The sequence below is a fragment of the Oncorhynchus kisutch genome, linkage group LG26 (genome assembly GCF_002021735.2).
Source record: "Oncorhynchus kisutch isolate 150728-3 linkage group LG26, Okis_V2, whole genome shotgun sequence".
Classification (NCBI taxonomy): Eukaryota; Metazoa; Chordata; class Actinopteri; order Salmoniformes; family Salmonidae; genus Oncorhynchus; species Oncorhynchus kisutch.
In genome coordinates this window covers 36,625,839-36,645,176 of record NC_034199.2, presented here as the reverse complement: position 1 = coordinate 36,645,176, position 19,338 = coordinate 36,625,839, and the positions used below count along the sequence as shown (strand labels likewise).

The 19,338-nt window shown below is 45.6% G+C and overlaps 1 protein-coding gene across 1 annotated transcript in view; it reads right to left on the bottom strand.

Annotated features, from left to right (window-relative positions):
* Window positions 1-19,338, bottom strand: part of pdia5 (protein disulfide isomerase family A, member 5) — a 64,900-nt gene that overhangs the window by 44,720 nt on the left and 842 nt on the right. Inside the window, exons 2-3 of the mRNA XM_031805703.1 lie at window positions 12,082-12,211; window positions 6,648-6,735 (exon numbers count right to left, since the gene is read on the bottom strand). Coding sequence (XP_031661563.1) covers window positions 6,648-6,735; window positions 12,082-12,211 — 218 coding nt within the window. The remainder of the gene's footprint in view (window positions 1-6,647; window positions 6,736-12,081; window positions 12,212-19,338) is intronic.

Here is a 19,338-nt window from a genome sequence, read left to right as displayed (position 1 = left end):
GGGACAGAGAGGTGTAGGGACAGAGGCGTGGAGGGACAGAGAGCGAGCGAGAAACAAATGTTAACGTCAAAAACATTAGAGGTTGAAAAGCCACTGTGGAATTAATATTGACTGCATCAAGTCTTGTTAATAAGATCGCTGCATAGAGACATGAATACTGTCACCAGACATGGAGACCCTGTCTGTTATTCAACATCATTCTGTCACAACAAACATATACAGAAACATGTCTGTAGAGGGGGTTGATTAGACTGAGGGGTACTGTACAGACACACACTAGTCTGTAGAGGGGGTTGATTAGACTGAGGGGTACTGTACAGACACACACTAGTCTGTAGAGGGTGTTGATTAGACTGAGGGGTACTGTACAGACACACACTAGTCTGTAGAGGGAGTTGATTAGACTGAGGGGTACTGTACAGACACACACTAGTCTGTAGAGGGGGTTGATTAGACTGAGGGGTACTGTACAGACACACACTAGTCTGTAGAGGGGGTTGATTAGACTGAGGGGTACTGTACAGACACACACTAGTCTGTAGAGGGGGTTGATTAGACTGAGGGGTACTGTACAGACACACACTAGTCTGTAGAGGGAGTTGATTAGACTGAGGGGTACTGTACAGACACACACTAGTCTGTAGAGGGAGTTGATTAGACTGAGGGGTACTGTACAGACACACACTAGTCTGTAGAGGGGGTTGATTAGACTGAGGGGTACTGTACAGACACACACTAGTCTGTAGAGGGAGTTGATTAGACTGAGGGGTACTGTACAGACACACACTAGTCTGTAGAGGGAGTTGATTAGACTGAGGGGTACTGTACAGACACACACTAGTCTGTAGAGGGAGTTGATTAGACTGAGGGGTACTGTACAGACACACTAGTCTGTAGAGTTAGTTGATTAGACTGAGGGGTACTGTACAGACACACACTAGTCTGTAGAGGGGGTTGATTAGACTGAGGGGTACTGTACAGACACACACTAGTCTGTAGAGGGGGTTGATTAGACTGAGGGGTACTGTACAGACACACACTAGTCTGTAGAGGGAGTTGATTAGACTGAGGGGTACTGTACAGACACACACTAGTCTGTAGAGGGAGTTGATTAGACTGAGGGGTACTGTACAGACACACACTAGTCTGTAGAGGGAGTTGATTAGACTGAGGGGTACTGTACAGACACACACTAGTCTGTAGAGGGAGTTGATTAGACTGAGGGGTACTGTACAGACACACACTAGTCTGTAGAGGGAGTTGATTAGACTGAGGGGTACTGTACAGACACACACTAGTCTGTAGAGGGAGTTGATTAGACTGAGGGGTACTGTACAGACACACACTAGTCTGTAGAGGGGGTTGATTAGACTGAGGGGTACTGTACAGACACACACTAGTCTGTAGAGGGAGTTGATTAGACTGAGGGGTACTGTACAGACACACACTAGTCTGTAGAGGGGGTTGATTAGACTGAGGGGTACTGTACAGACACACACTAGTCTGTAGAGAGAGTTGATTAGACTGAGGGGTACTGTACAGACACACACTAGTCTGTAGAGGGGGTTGATTAGACTGAGGGGTACTGTACAGACACACACTAGTCTGTAGAGGGAGTTGATTAGACTGAGGGGTACTGTACAGACACACACTAGTCTGTAGAGGGAGTTGATTAGACTGAGGGGTACTGTACAGACACACACTAGTCTGTAGAGGGAGTTGATTAGACTGAGGGGTACTGTACAGACACACACTAGTCTGTAGAGGGGGTTGATTAGACTGAGGGGTACTGTACAGACACACACTAGTCTGTAGAGGGGGTTGATTAGACTGAGGGGTACTGTACAGACACACACTAGTCTGTAGAGGGAGTTGATTAGACTGAGGGGTACTGTACAGACACACACTAGTCTGTAGAGGGGGTTGATTAGACTGAGGGGTACTGTACAGACACACACTAGTCTGTAGAGGGGGTTGATTAGACTGAGGGGTACTGTACAGACACACACTAGTCTGTAGAGGGAGTTGATTAGACTGAGGGGTACTGTACAGACACACACTAGTCTGTAGAGGGGGTTGATTAGACTGAGGGGTACTGTACAGACACACACTAGTCTGTAGAGGGAGTTGATTAGACTGAGGGGTACTGTACAGACACACACTAGTCTGTAGAGGGAGTTGATTAGACTGAGGGGTACTGTACAGACACACACTAGTCTGTAGAGGGAGTTGATTAGACTGAGGGGTACTGTACAGACACACACTAGTCTGTAGAGGGGGTTGATTAGACTGAGGGGTACTGTACAGACACACACTAGTCTGTAGAGGGGGTTGATTAGACTGAGGGGTACTGTACAGACACACACTAGTCTGTAGAGGGAGTTGATTAGACTGAGGGGTACTGTACAGACACACACTAGTCTGTAGAGGGGGTTGATTAGACTGAGGGGTACTGTACAGACACACACTAGTCTGTAGAGGGGGTTGATTAGACTGAGGGGTGCTGTACAGACACACACTAGTCTGTAGAGGGAGTTGATTAGACTGAGGGGTACTGTACAGACACACACTAGTCTGTAGAGGGGGTTGATTAGACTGAGGGGTACTGTACAGACACACACTAGTCTGTAGAGAGAGTTGATTAGACAGGTTTATGTATAGAACACAAATCCATATAAGTACATTCAGCCTCACGTCCCCCCAAAAAATTTTACCCTTATTTTACCAGGTAAGTTGACTGAGAACACATTCTCATTTACAGTAACGACCTGGAACAAGTTACAGGGGAGAGAAGGGGGGGGGGGGTGAATTTGCAAACTGGAAGCTAGGGATGATTAGGTGGCATTGAAGGTATGAGGGTCAGATTGGGAATTTAGCCAGGACACGGGCAACATTTATTGCCATGAGATCTTTAATGACCAAATAGTTTGACCAGACCAGCAGCATCTGTTCTCCCATCCAGGAACGGCCAGGACCGACCCTGCTTACTGTAGCTTCAAAGGCAAATTAGCAGTAGGATGCAGGGTGCTATGCTTCTGGGCTATGAAGTTATCCACAGATGTGGGAGGGGCCTCCGTCATATTTCCCAGAATGCTCTGTTGCAGGTAGATTTTTTATAATTGTTTGTTTCAATGTGTTTTCTATGCTACACAAAGATAAGAAACAAAAAATGTTCTATATGAATCCAATCTGTGTGTGGTTGGATTTATAGCAACTGATTAGTGAGACACAGTTGTTCCAGCAGTGAAGGTAGTCTTCAAGTACTGGATTTCCCCTACCAATTGAAGAGGTTCCATCTTTAGAGGAATAGATGCGCTCTCTCACACACACACACACACACACACACACACACACACACACACAGCTCCCCCACCAAACCTACATATTCACCACCCACACAAAGCACAGCTCTCTCTTGACGATAATAACTCCCCTTCTCTCCAGTGATAATGAGCATGGGAATGTATTACATAAGGACAGAGACAGAGAGACGGAGTGAGAGAGAGAGAGGAGAGAAAGAGGGAGAGAGGAGAGAAAGAGGGAGAGAGGAGAGACGGAGTGTGAGAGAGAGAGGAGAGAAAGAGGGAGAGAGGAGAGGCGGAGTGAGAGAGAGAGAGGAGAGAAAGAGGGAGAGAGGAGAGAAAGAGGGAGAGAGGAGAGACGGAGTGAGAGAGAGGAGAGAGAGGGAGAGACGGAGTGAGAGAGAGAGGAGAGAAAGAGGGAGAGAGGAGAGACGGAGTGAGAGAGAGGAGAGAAAGAGGGAGAGACGGAGTGAGAGAGAGAGGAGAGAAAGAGGGAGAGACGGAGTGAGAGAGAGAGGAGAGAAAGAGGGAGAGACGGAGTGAGAGAGAGAGGAGAGAAAGAGGGAGAGACGGAGTGAGAGAGAGAGGAGAGAAAGAGGGAGAGAGGGAGTGAGAGAGAGAGAGGAGAGAAAGAGGGAGAGAGGGAGTGAGAGAGAGAGAGGAGAGAAAGAGGGAGAGACGGAGTGAGAGAGAGAGAGGAGAGAAAGAGGGAGAGAGGAGAGCTAAGCCCTATGCTAAAGAAAATTCAAAGAGATGGAATTAAATTACAGCTCTGAATACACAGGCCCCCATCAGAAAGATATCCAGCGCACGCTGTCCTTTAAGATAAAAACAGAGGCCGTCATTAGTGCTATATACACTCCCCTACGTATTTATTCAAATAGTGAGGCTATAACTTTTCATTTGGCTCTACACTTCTGCGTTTGGGATTTGAGATGTTTCATACGAGGTAACAGTACAGAATGTCACCGGAACCTTTTAACTTCATCCAGAGAGTAACCAGAGACAGGGAGTTCAATCTATTAAGTTATCCACAGGTGTGGGAAGGGCCTCTGTCATATTTCCCAGCATGCTCTGCTGCAGGTTGACCTTTTAAAATTAGTTTTCACATGTAATTTGATTGGTTTTGATCTTCTGCTAAGAAACATACAGATTGGATTAGTATAGAAAAATGTATGTGGTTGGATATATAGCAACCGTTAGTGAGATAGTTGTTCCAGTTGACATGGTGTAGGTCATCTTCATGTGCTGTATTTCCTCCCCTACTCTGTCAGGCATTCTAAAATTCAAGTTGAGACGTAAAAGTGATTGAATATCACATTGCAAACCACCATAATGTGACACATTAAGAAATATTTAAACAAAGCTTTACATCTTTATAACTCAAAGGAAGTAAACTGAAAGAGAAGTGTACTCTGCTGTAGTTGATTGTGAATTCAAAACACAGAAGTGTAAAACGGCATGGGACTTGATTAAAAACACTGAAAAGAGTCATCTGGCAAACCGAGTTGGAAGAGGGAATACAGGGGGTGTTTGGAGGAAGTGAGAGAGGGAGGGTGGTAGTAAGTCAATGAAAAGGTCTACATGATGAACTGTGATTCAGCTAGAGAGGAGAGGTCAAGTCAAACCTCTGTCCACAGATGAGGAGAGACGTGGAGTTACCCAGCAGGCAACTCTGGTTGAAATGGCGTCATTTTACAACCGGTTTTCATCCAGCTTGCCTGCTGAGGCTTCAGGCTAGCATTCAGTCTGATGGTACACCAAACACTCAGAGATGAATGATCTCATTAGCAAAAATAATAAAACAGTTTAAAATCTCCTAGTTCTCTCAGCAGAGTCGGCAGTCTAGCATCCATGCCTGAACCAGCACTGTCTCCAGCCCAGTTCCTCTGACATCATCACTGTTGGACATCTCTCAGGTCCGGTCATCTGGTGAGTATGTGTCAACGTGGGCTCACATTCCTTTCCGTTGGCAGGGGCCACTGTTCTTCCAACGACACCCGTGAGGATGTCTCTCTCCCTGTCCAGAAGCGCTTGGCGAGGCAATGTTTTGGTGCTGGTCCATGGGAGAACTGGCGACGGTTGGGAAACCTCACTGCTAGACAGAGGCTGGCTGAACAGTAACAGCAGCCATGAACCCTGTCGTATCAGGTCCTCTGTTGGGTCACTGGCACAAGTATGTACTGTACAACCTTCAGGAACTTCCACACCTTTCAGTATTTCTTGACTGAATTTGTTTTAAATGAGAGCGGAATAATGGTTGAAATGAGTGGGGAGAAATGGAGAGATGGATATGCAGAGCAGCAGCTGGGATTCTTATCCTAGGTGAAGGTGATACAGTATGCACTACAGGGGGCAAAGTTAACCATAAGAACAGCCTCAGGCACCAGAAATAAGGCATAAGCTGTAGAAAGAGAGGGTTGACAGATTTACTACGGTGAAAAGAAACAACATCTCTCACAGCAAATCTTGTTTGGATGAAGGTCGATAAAAAAGTGCTGACCAGGCTACATTGTTTTGAGACTATTTTCCTTCCTTGTCCGTCATCCATCTTCCATCTTGGAACGGCTAGCATTTTTTTTGTTGAGGGATGCTTTGAGTGGTAGGTGTCAGAGGGGTGATCTTGATTCCTTTGTAGCTTTCTGTTTGAAGGATTTTCTCCGGAGCACGAAGATGGCTCAAGGTTGAGGTTGACAGGTATAAAAAACAGACTTAAAATGGCAGAAAAACAACTACAGTGGAAGTCAGATAAGGGGAAAAAAAGTTAAACATTTCTTAAGGAAAACAATTCCTCTAGTGTGTCTTGGGAGTGTGATGGATCCTCCCAGTAAGAACACTTCCAGAGAATAAGTTCCAAATCGTTCATCTGCCCAGACCTGACAGGGACAGGAACGCTCGTGTTCCCACACAATGCCCATGACTCATTCATACTCATTCAGACAACCCCTTACTTACGAACAGACAGAACGAGCATGCACACAGTCACGCACATACACAAACTGTGGCTGTGAAGAGACCATTCTCCTCCTCTCTCCAGCCCTCAGCAGGATGTGGAGAGTGTGAGACTCCCTATTTTAATGAGTGTCTCTTCTCCAATCTCCAGAGGGATACGCCAAGCAGAGACACATCGATTAGAAGTGCAGTGGAGAGATGGATGTAAATAGATATGACAACGGCATGCAGCTGGCCTAGGCTTCAAAAGCTAACCTAAAATGCTTTTTGGAAAATCTTTTGGACGTGACATATGACCTACAGTACGTGACATGGTGACTGAAGTGATAATGCATGCCATTCCATACTGTAATTAAATCAATCAACCAACCAACCAATCAATCCTGTACTTACCCACAGTTGACCCAAGCGATGGTGCCCTGTCCTTTGATAACCTGGGCCACGTCAGACAGCAGCTTCAGCTTAGAGTCCCCGGAGGTAGCTATTTACATACACAAGATACGAGGACAGGAGTAGGTTACCATTATGATTTTTTCAATGCCGATACCGATTATTGGAGGACCAAAAAACCCGATACCGATTAATCGGCAGATTTTTAAAATTGTATTTGTAATAATGACAATTACAACAATAGTGAATGAACACTTATTTTAACTTAATATAATACATCAATAAAATAATGATTTAGCCTCAAATAAATAATGAAACATGTTCAATTTGGTTTAAATAATGCAAAAACAAGGTGTTGGAGAAGAAAGTAAAAGCGCAATATTTGCCATGTAAGAAAGCTAATGTTTAAGTTCCTTGCTCAGAACATGAGAACACATGAAAGCTGGTGGTTCCTTTTAACATGAGTCTTCAATATTCCCAGGTAAGAAGTTTTAGGTTGTAGTTATTATAGGAATCATAGGACTATTTCGCTCTATACCATTTGTATTTCATTAACCTTTGACTATTGGATGTTCTTATAGGCACTTTAGTATTGCCAGTGTAACAGTATAGCTTCCGTCCCTCTCCCCGCTCCTCCCTGGGCTCGAACCAGCAACACAACGACAACAGCCACCATCGAAGCAGCGTTACCCATGCAGAGCAAGGGGAACAACTACTAGAAGGCTTTGAGCGAGTGATGTTTGAAACGCTATTAGCGCGCGCTAACTAGCCAGCCATTTCACTTCGGTTACACCAGCCTCATCTCGGGAGTTGATAGGCTTGAAGTCATAAACAGAGCAATACTTGACGCACAACGAGGAGCTGCTGGCAAAACGCACGAAAGTGCTGTTTGAATTAATGTTTAGGAGCCTGCTTCTGCCTACCACCACTCAGTCAGATACTTAGATACTTGTATGCTCAGTCAGATTTTACGCAACGCATGACACGCTAGATAATATCTAGTAATATCATCAACCATGTGTAGTTAACTAGTGATTATGATTGATTGTTTTTTATAAGATAAGTTGATAGCTAGCATTAAAGTTAACTTGACTTACTGCATTCGCGTAACAGGCAGTCTCCTTGGAGTGCAACGAGAGAGTGGCAGGTCGTTATTGCACTGGACTAGTTAACTGTAAGATTGGGTCCCACGAGCTGCCGTCATTGAAAATAAGAATGTGTTCTTAACTGACTTGCCTAGTTAAAGAAAGATTAAATAAAGGTGTAAAAAAATTAAATAATAATAATAATAATAATTTAAATCGGCCAAAAATACCAGTGTCCAAAGATTTCTTGAAATCAGTCCTAATTAAATCGGCCATTCCGATGAATCGGTCGACCTCTAGTTACAACAGGTGGAGTTACAATACACCTTTCATTACAATATGGGTTATATTACTCAGCTCACCAGCTTTCAATACTCAAGAATCCTAAAACCTGTAATTCACTGAAGGTCAGAGGTCACAACACTCAAAACATGGGACTATGAACTCAAACATCAAATCACAGGAGGGTATACGCAAGCATCACCAAGTACCACCCATCACCTTGTGACATCACCTAGCCGAGCGTTCACTAGTCTACTTCCAACATGTTACGAGTATCATAAACACAGCATAGGTCAAGGCCTACTGAGAAAACCATCAAAGAATAAACTCTAATAAACTGTACTGTAACAATACCGTGCAACATTACACAATGTCCATTGAGACACAATGTGGACTAAACCGTTGTAGAATGCCAGAACGCAGCGCTACAGAAACGGCAAGCAATCAATCACGGGGTGGCGTTTGATACGTGGAAGTATTAACCAATGACCTAACACGGTCTGAAATGGCTCATGAATTATGAAACAAATACATGTGGAGGCTCGTATGTACACACATAATTCATGGGAGTGGTGGGGCCTTGAGGGGCCTCTTCCTGTGCACCGAGAGGGAGATTATGCTGACAGAGCATCACACGACACACAGCAGGACTTGACATTAACTGTTTTAGCCACTGTAGGACTGGTTTTTCACTTGTCAGAAAGCTCAAGTCGCTTGTCCAAAAATAAAAACTGGTCTGGAACACCATGGGCCAAAAAGGTGACTGAAATGTGTGTTGTATAATGCAAGGAATCACTTCACAATAAACATCATTATTATCACTGGTAGTGACAATGGAAGGCTGGCTGCTGGGCTCAGTGACAATGGAAGGCTGGCTGCTGGGCTCAGTGACAATGGAAGGCTGGCTGCTGGGCTCAGTGACAATGGAAGGCTGGCTGCTGGGCTCAGTGACAATGGAAGGCTGCTGGTGTTTGATCCCATGTATTATATCTCCTGAGCAAAAGCCTGCATCCCTGTAGCTCTTCTGGACTCTCCAGGAGGAGGGTTGGCCACCTTGCAACATTACAAATACAACCAAGCACTTTTTATGCCTTTATAAAAATAAATTCCCTCATTCAATGAACCAGCGATCAACTGGCTAAGGTGGGCGAGGTAGATAACTACTAAGTATATTTGGAAGGTTAAAATATTCAGTGTTCAGGGGAGATCTTGACAGCATAGGAGTTACTAGTTAATTAGGCTATTCTAAGAATATTTTTTGACTCTGTCAGAATGACATGGCCAGTATTAAATAGAGGAGAAAGCCAATGATGAGCACTAGAGACGGTTTTACAACCGAAGTATGCAGCATGGTTTCATCAACTGCGTGTTTGTTGGCCATTTGCGGTTATATACTAGCGCCGGTGGAAAGTTATCGGACATGACAATGACATTAATGCATGCTAATAGATAAATAGTTAACTAGATAATATAACAAACTGTTTTGAAATGGCTATCTAATTAGTCTGTATATCATTATTTTACCTGCTACGCAAATGTCTCCATCTCTCCTCTGGTAAAGGCCCACACACAGGTAATGCACAGACCATGATGTTTTCAGGATTGTCGTTGCTGACCAAAAATTTGCTATAACTGGGCAAATAACTCACCAGCAATTATTATCAACAAATGTGCAAACACGGCTTGCTTTGATCTCAAAAACGAATTTTGCGACTGCATGATTGAAAGACCGCTGGTGTCTGTCAATCCAGGCCTACAATAATTATACTCTGAAGGCATTGTGCAGAAATTAGGAGGACAGTGAGCCAGATATCACATCTGTAGGACACTGATCCAATTATGATCGGAGTAACCTAAATTGTTTGATAGTGATTTTTATTTACTTAAATCTACAATCTGCTTTTTTACTTGCCCCAGGCAAACAGACAAGACTTAATGTCGAGCCCTGACACACAACGGCAAACACACGGTGAACTGAGCTGAGCACTTTCTTCTGGTGTGAAATACGCAAATTAAAATGGAATCACAGTGCCTTGCGAAAGTATTCGGCCCCCTTGAACTTTGCGACCTTTTGCCACATTTCAGGCTTCAAACAAAGATATAAAACTGTATTGTTTTGTGAAGAATCAACAACAAGTGGGACACAAACATGAAGTGGAACGACATTTATTGGATATTTCAAACTTTTTTAACAAATCAAAAACTGAAAAATTGGGCGTGCAAAATTATTCAGCACCTTTACTTTCAGTGCAGCAAACTCTCTCCAGAAGTTCAGTGAGGATCTCTGAATGATCCAATGTTGACCTAAATGACTATTGATGATAAATACAATCCACCTGTGTGTAATCAAGTCTCCGTATAAATGCACCTGCACTGTGATAGTCTCAGAGGTCCGTTAAAAGCGCAGAGAGCATTATGAAGAACAAGGAACACACCAGGCAGGTCCGAGATACTGTTGTGAAGAAGTTTAAAGCCGGATTTGGATACAAAAAGATTTCCCAAGCTTTAAACATCCAAGGAGCACTGTGCAAGCGATAATATTGACATGGAAGGAGTATCAGACCACCCTCTAAACTTTCAGCTCATACAAGGAGAAGACTGATCAGAGATGCAGCCAAGAGGCCCATGATCACTCTGGATGAACTGCAGAGATCTACAGCTGAGGTGGGAGACTCTGTCCATAGGACAACAATCAGTCGTATATTGCACAAATCTGGCCTTTATGGAAGAGTGGCAAGAAGAAAGCCATTTCTTAAAGATATCCATAAAAAGTGTCATTTAAAGTTTGCCACAAGCCACCTGGGAGACACACCAAACATGTGGAAGAAGGTGCTCTGGTCAGATGAAACCAAAATTGAACTTTTTGGCAACAATGCAAAACGTTATGTTTGGCGTAAAAGCAACACAGATCATCACCCTGAACACACCATCCCCACTGTCAAACATGGTGGTGGCAGCATCATGGTTTGGGCCTGCTTTTCTTCAGCAGGGACAGGGAAGATGGTTAAAATTGATGGGAAGATGGATGGAGCCAAATACAGGACCATTCTGGAAGAAAACCTGATGGAGTCTGCAAAAGACCTGAGACTGGGACGGAGATTTGTCTTCCAACAAGACAATGATCCAAAACATAAAGCAAAATCTACAATGGAATGGTTCAAAAATAAACATATCCAGGTGTTAGAATGGCCAAGTCAAAGTCCAGACCTGAATCCAATCGAGAATCTGTGGAAAGAGCTGAAAACTGCTGTTCACAAATGCTCTCCATCCAACCTCACTGAGCTCGAGCTGTTTTGCAAGGAGGAATGGGAAAAAATGTCAGTCTCTCGATGTGCAAAACTGATAGAGACATACCCCAAGCGACTTACAGCTGTAATCGTAGCAAAAGGTGGCGCTACAAAGTATTAACTTAAGGGGGCTGAATAATTTTGCACGCCCAATTTTTCAGTTTTTGATTTGTTCAAAAAGTTTGAAATATCCAATAAATGTCGTTCCACTTCATGATTGTGTCCCACTTGTTGTTGATTCTTCACAAAAAAATACAGTTTTATATCTTTATGTTTGAAGCCTGAAATGTGGCAAAAGGTCGCAAAGTTCAAGGGGGCCGAATACTTTCGCAAGGCACTGTAAATGCAAGAGAGGCTGATTTCCCTAATGGCTATAGGTGAACGCAGTTTTAGGACTTTATTTGACCCCTTTAGTTTGGGTGTCTTTTTCTGTTCAAGTACATTGTTCTCTGCTAAAAAAAATCCAAGGGAGACGTCACAAGCCGACAAGCATGCAGGTCAATCACGGTCCTTCCAGAATGTTGTTCATCTCCCATTACAAGTGATGGATCAGAGATAATAACAGACCACTATTCGAGATTGGTGTAAACAAAGGCAGGCATATCTAACTTCACATATCATTTTTACTACAAAGGGCCTAAAGTATTGCCCACTGACACACCTGACTTAGTGTAGAGCACCAGGACATTGGCTCTAACCCACCTGACTTAGTGTAGAGCACCAGGCATTGGTTCTAACCCACCTGACTTAGTGTAGAGCACCAGGACATTGGCTCTAACCCACCTGACTTAGTGTAGAGCACCAGGACATTGGTTCGAGTCCGGAGAAGCTTCTTGAAGTCCTTGTGTTCGCTGACCTTCTCTATGAGAGGAGAGACCTTTACAGCCGCCTGCAGCACCGGCACCAGGCACACCTGAAGACATATTGATGGATAGATACTGTATTTATTCAGAGTGACCAACTCACACATCAGATGCTTCAGTGCAGAAGACCGGTCACTTTTGTGATATTATGAAATTGAACATCAGGTGTCTGGCAAAACAAAACCTTGTGTAGGTGTTCAGCATCAAAGTCGAAACAAAGACAGATTCTCATCTCATTGTATGCGACTGTGAGAAGATACCGATTGCATATTCTTCGAGTCCTATCTCCTTGTCTCCTTCTCAAAACCCATTGGATGAGAAAGCCAGAGGTCACTCCCCTCTGACCTTTTCCTCCAATGGGTTTTGAGAAGGAGACAACGCAAGGAGTATGCTATTAAAATCTTCCCTGAGACATTCAAACAAGCTCCATCCTATCACTCATCAAATCATGTCCCAGTCGCCCAATCCCCGATGGAGTACAAAATTAGCTACCAATGTCCTCATTCATCAAATCAAGTGATGAGCGATATACTGTAACGTGATATCAAAACAAGCACCTGTCGGGCAGAGTTTTTTAATTTCCCATGCTGGATACCTCGTATGGGCGTGACAGGAATTCAACAGATTCTCGTCAGTACATTTCAATTAAAACGTAGAATGAAGAAGTGAAGCGTCATCTTGTTTTCTTCTTCCCTGTCTGGATGACTGATGAACTCTAGAGGGGGCATCTATCTCATTTCCTCCTCCTGTCTCTAGGTGTTGGATGTGGGAGGCTGGGGGCCGTGGTATCGGACGGCAGTGTTGAGGAGATGACAAGGTGATGTCCCCTCGGTCGGAGACTCCACGACGGGTGTGTGGAGATGACAGTAAGGGGTAATTATAAAATGGGCTCTCAGGGCCGGCCGAGCGACACCGCTACTATTCTCCACACCACCTCTCCTCTTGTCCGACAACATCTCTCCTCCTCTGCCATCTACCCGTGCCTCTCCACCCCTCCCCACGTGCCTCTCCCCACGAGCCTCTCCCCTCTCCCCACGAGCCTCTCCCCTCTCCCCACGAAGCCGCTCCCCTCCCCACGGAGCCTCTCCCCTCCCCACGGAGCCTCTCCCCTCCACACGGAGCCTCTCCCCTCCACACGGAGCCTCTCCCCTCCACACGGAGCCTCTCCCCTCTCCCCACGGAGCCTCTCCCCTCCACACGGAGCCTCTCCCCTCCACACGGAGCCTCTCCCCTCTCCCCACGGAGCCTCTCCCCTCCCCACGGAGCCGCTCCCCTCCCCACGGAGCCGCTCCCCTCCCCACGAGCCGCTCCCCTCCCCACGAGCCGCTCCCCTCCCCACGAGCCTCTCCCCTCGAGCCTCTCCCCTCCCCACGAGCCTCTCCCCTCCCCACGAGCCGCTCCCCTCCCCATGAAGCCGCTCCCCTCCCCACGAGCCGCTCCCCTCGAGCCTCTCCCCTCGAGCCGCTCCCCACGAGCCGCTCCCCACGAGCCGCTCCTCAGCCAACACCCCTCCACTACTACTTCTCTGCTTCGCTAGACCATCTGAGAAAGGGAGAGTGGAGAGAGGAGGCACTGAAGCAACCACTGTGCAGCATGAAAGGGGAGCTTTAAAGTACAACTTACTTAAGTGGGGTAATATGTATCCACCGTACTGTAGCCTACCTCACAAAAGAGTTTGACTGATAGCTGTGCTAAATGGGATTTGAAAATGCATCCATTTGTGAGACAATGTGGGAGTATGAACTAACTGTATACAAAAGAGTAGTTAAGGCAACAGACAAAAGTAGTATTGAAGTTTGTGCGGGACAGAGTCAGTCCTCGGCTATGACTGCGGGACCGAGTCAGTCCTCGGCTATGACTGCGGGACCGAGTCAGTCCTCGGCTATGACTGCGGGACCGAGTCAGTCCTCGGCTATGACTGCGGGACTGAGTCAGTCCTCGGCTATGACTGCGGGACCGAGTCAGTCCTCGGCTATGACTGCGGGACCGAGTCAGTCCTCGGCTATGACTGCGGGACCGAGTCAGTCCTCGGCTATGACTGCGGGACCGAGTCAGTCCTCGGCTATGACTGCGGGACCGATTTGAGAGCATCTGGAGGAAGCTCTTGTAATGAGGCAGGCCTATTTCACAGCTACATGAACATTGGACCCTTTACAGATGTAAGAAAGGCTGGTGATGATTTCTGCCCCCGACGATCACATTTCTCCAGGCTCATTTACAGAGTGGGTATGCATACTGTTGAGAAGATCAACAGAAAGAATCATAAACAGAACACAATCATATTCACAGGATGTGGATAGATAGTATTATGGTGAAATGAAAGCAGTACTATATAGAGTGGAGAATAGAGAGAATGGGAGAGGATGTGAGCATGGGAGAGGATGTGAGCATGGGAGAGGATGTGAGCATGTGAGAGGATGTGAGCATGTGAGAGGATGTGAGCATGGGAGAGGATGTGAGCATGGGAGAGGATGTGAGCATGGGAGAGGATGTGAGCATGGGAGAGGATGTGAGCATGGGAGAGGATGTGAGCATGGGAGAGGATGTGAGCATGGGAGAGGATGTGAGCATGGGAGAGGATGTGAGCATGGGAGAGGATGTGAGCATGGGAGAGGATGTGAGCATGGGAGAGGATGTGAGCATGGGAGAGGGACACGGACATCAGGATGGATGGAGCAACACACAGAATGAGGAGAGGATTTGCAAACCTTTTATGGACCATTGACATTGTTGTGCTCGCCGCTCACGCATCACATCCCTTGACATTTGACAGGCAGCCAATACTGCAACAAGTCCTATCAATGGCTGGGCTGCCATCTGGCAATCGGTGCATTGGTTGGTTCCCCTACACTACCTATTACTAAAGCTTCCCCTCGTTTGGCTTAGGCCATGACATGAGGGCACTGCTGTGTGTCAATGTGAGCAGCATCCTAATGACAGGACTGTCTGCCTTCACAATACACCGCACTCAGTCATGCGCACACACACACTCCCTAGTGATCAGCAGGAGGACAGGTTTAGACTAGAGACCACACTCCCTAGTGATCAGCAGGAGGACAGGTTTAGACTAGAGACCACACTCCTTAGTGCTGGAGACAGACAGACAGGGGAATAGATTGCATGCTAGAATCTATTGCAAATCCTTTGATTATTGATCAAATTCACTTCATATGCCGTATCACAGCTAGGTGACATTTCCATTAAGACAGGCAGGCAGCTCTTTCTGTAGTGCCTCCTGCAACTGCATCCTAAATGGCATCGTATGTATAGTGCTCTACTTTGACCAGGGCAGGGCCTATAGGACTCTGGTCTAAAGTAGTGCACTATATACAGAGGATAACGTACCACACCGGCCGTCCTACAATCTAAGCTAGATGCCCTCAATCTCACACAAATTCTCAAGGAAGCTACCAGGTACAACCCCAAATCCGTAAACATGGGCACCATCATAGATATCATCCTGACCAACTTACCCTCTAACACCTCCGCTGTTTTCAACCAGGATCTCAGCGATCACAGCCTCATTGCCTGTGTCCGTTATCGGTCCGCGGTGAAAAGACCACCCCTCATCACTGTCAAAACACTTCCTGAAACACTACTGCGAGCAGGCCTTCCTAATCAACCTGGCCCGGGTATCCTGGAAGGATATTGACCTCATCCCGTCAGTAGAGGATGCCTGGTTATTCTTTAAAAAAGTGCTTTCCTCACCATCTTCAATAAGCATGTCCCTTTTAAAAAATGGACAACTAAGAACAGATATAGCCCTTGGTTCACTCCAGACTTGACTGCTCTTGACCAGCACAAAAACATCCTGCGGCGTATAGTCCATGCGATATGCAACTTTTCAAGGAAGTCAAGAACCAATATAGACAGGCAGTTAGGAAAGCAAAGGCTAGCTTTTTCAAACAGAAATTTGCATTCTGCAGTTTTGGGACACTAAAGTTCATGGAGAATCAGAGCACCTCCTCCCAGCTGCCCACTGCACTGAGACTAGGAAACAATGTCACTACCGATAAATCTACGATAAAGGAGAATTTCAATAAGCATTTCTCTATGGCTGGCCATGCTTTCCAACTGGCTAGCCTCACCACGGTCAACAGCCCCCCCCCCCCGCTTCTCCTTCATCCAAACAGCTGACGTTCTGAAAGAGCTGCAAAATCTGGATCCCTACAAATCAGCTGGGCTAGACAATCTGGACCCTCTTCCTAAAATTATCCGCCGCCATTGTTGCAACCCCCTATTACTAGTCTGTTCAACCTCTCTTTCGTATCATCTGAGATTCCTAAAAATTGGAAAGCTGCCGAGGTCATCTACCTCTTCAAAGGGGGAGACACTCTAGACCCAAACTGTTACAGACATATATCCATCCTGCCCTGCCTTTCTAAAGTCTTTGAAAGCCAATTGAACAAACAGATCACCGACCATTTCGAATCCCACCGTACCTTCTCCGCTATGCAATCAGGTTTCCGAGCTGGTCAAGGGTGCACCTCAGCCATGCTCAAGGTCCTAAACGATATCCTAACCGCCATCGATAAAAGACAGTACTGTGCAGCTGTATTCATCGCCTAGGCCAAGGCTTTCAACTCTGTCAATCACCACATTCTTATCGGCAGAGTCAACAGCCTTGGTTTCTCTAATGGCTGCCTCGCCTGGTTCACTAACAACTTAGATAAGAGTTCAGTGTGTCAAATCAGAGGGGCTGTCTGGACCTCTGGCAGTCTATGGGGGTGCCACAGAGACCAATTCTCAGGCCAAGTCTTTTCTCTGTATATATCAATGATGTCGCTCTTGCTGCTGGTGATTCTCTGATCCACCTGCACGCAGACGACACCATTCTGTATACTTCTGGCCCTTTGGACATTGTGTTAACAAACCTCCAGAAGAGCTTCAAAGCCATACAACACTCCTTCCGTGGCTTCCAACTGCTCTTAAATGCTAGTAAAACTAAATGCATGCTCTTCAACTGATCGCTACCAGCACCGCCAGCCCTACTAGCATCACTACTCTGGACGATTCTGACTTAGAATATGTTGACAATTACAAATACCTAGGTGTCTGGTTAGACTGTAATCTCTCCTTGCAGACTCACATTAAGCATCTCCAATCCAAAATGATATCTAGAATCGGCTTCCTATTTAGCAACAAAGCCTCCTTCACTCATGCTGCAAAACATACCCTCGTAAAACTGACTATCCTACCCATCCTTGACTTTGGCGATGTGATTTACAAAATAGCCTCCAACACTCTACTCAGCAAATTGGATGCAGTCTATCACAGTGCCATCCGTTTTGTCACCAAAGCCCCATATACTACCCACCACTGCAACCTGTATGCTCTCGTTGGCTGGCCCTTGCTTCATATTCGTCGCCAAACCCACTGGTACCAGGTCATCTATAAGTCTTTGCTTGGTAAAGCTCCCCCTTATCTCAGCTCATTGGTCACCATAGCAGCACCCACCTGTAGTACACGCTCCAGCTGGTATATGTCACTGGTCATCCCCAAAGCCAACTCCACCTTCGGCTGCCAATGACTGGAACGAATTGCAAAAATCACTGAAGTTGGAGACTTCTATCTCCCTCACTAACTTTAAGCGTCATGTGTCAGAGCAGCTTTCCGATCGCTGCAGCTGTACATAGCCCATCTGTAAATAGCCCACCCCATCTACCCACCTCATCCCCATATTTGTTTTTCTGCTCTTTTGCACACCAGTATTTCTACCTGCACATCCTCATCTGCACATATATCACTCCAGTGTTTAATTGCTAAATCGTCATTATTTCGCCACTATTGGCCTATTTATTGCCTTACCTCCTTACTTCATTTGCACACACTGTATACAGATTTATCTATTGTGTTATTGACAGTACGTTTGTTTATCCCATGTGTAACTCTGTTGTTTTTGTTACACTGCTTTGCTTATTCTTGGCCAGGTCGCAGTTGTAAATGAGAACTTGTTCTCAACTGACCTACCTGGTTAAATAAAGTTGATATAAAATAAATAAATAAAATAAAATTTGGGACAGAGCCCGAGCATTTGAATACATTAAGAAAGTCCATTATCACACTTTGCACCAACCTTCATCCCCCCAAAAGTGTCAAGTTACATCAGTGTAAAAAATGCCACACACACTAAGCAGCCAGCAGAGAGACCCAGGCTGGCAGCTCACTCTCCCAGAGCTCGCTTACCCTCCATCTGGGGTGACAAATCTGCTTAATAAAAGTCGGCCCGTTTTAGGTTTTAGGGGCCGTACTGAATCAACGCAAATCAGACTGCTGTTCTGTTTGTCAAACTCTCTCCATTTTGCTCTTGATTAATGAGACGAACAGCAGCAATGGAGATCAACGTGTGTGTGTGGCGGCCCTTTTCAATTATCAACCACTGATCTCAGAAGATGGATTATGAACACCTCTCTCAAATGACCGATGTCGCAAATGGCACTCTATTCCCTATGGGTCCTGGTCAAAAATAGTGCACTATATAGGAAATGGGGTGCAATTTGGGATGTAGCCAATGAGTTCCGTCCTCTGTAATTGATGGAGATGGAGCCATTGATGTATGAATAACTCTAGGGTGGTTAGTGTTTGTTGTGGCGGCTCACCGCACTAAGGCAACCGACCAACCCACCATGATGGGGAGGTGAAGAGGACCCTCAATCCAGATTAAAGAAGTTTAAAAATTGCTTTGACACACAGCTAGGCAAGAAATACAGTGGGACAGTCTTCAGCATACACAGAGACAGAGCAGTCAGTCTCCCTTAATCTCCACACACACCCACTGTGATGTCATTTCCCTGCCTGCAATCGCACAACAGTAGGCTAGAGTAGCACCCACCTGTGTTTGACATGGTAGCCACTAAACCATACAACAGGATGCTGAACAGGAATGGTCCCAGGGCACAAGGCTCGAGATTGGAATGAAGTGGAAATCCAGTCATTATGTGGCCAGTCTATCAAGGACTGAGCGAGGAGTTGGTTAAAGTGTAGGCTAATGCAATGTAACATTTTTTGTAGCAACCAACTAAGTTACATTTGTAGCAAACTTTACATGTAACAAGCAAAGAATGTATCAATCACTCAATGAAAGTAAAGTATAACAATATATCATCATAAGATATTTAAAAATGACTGACCAACATACATACATACCCATGAGAGTCATAATAAACCAAACTGTTGA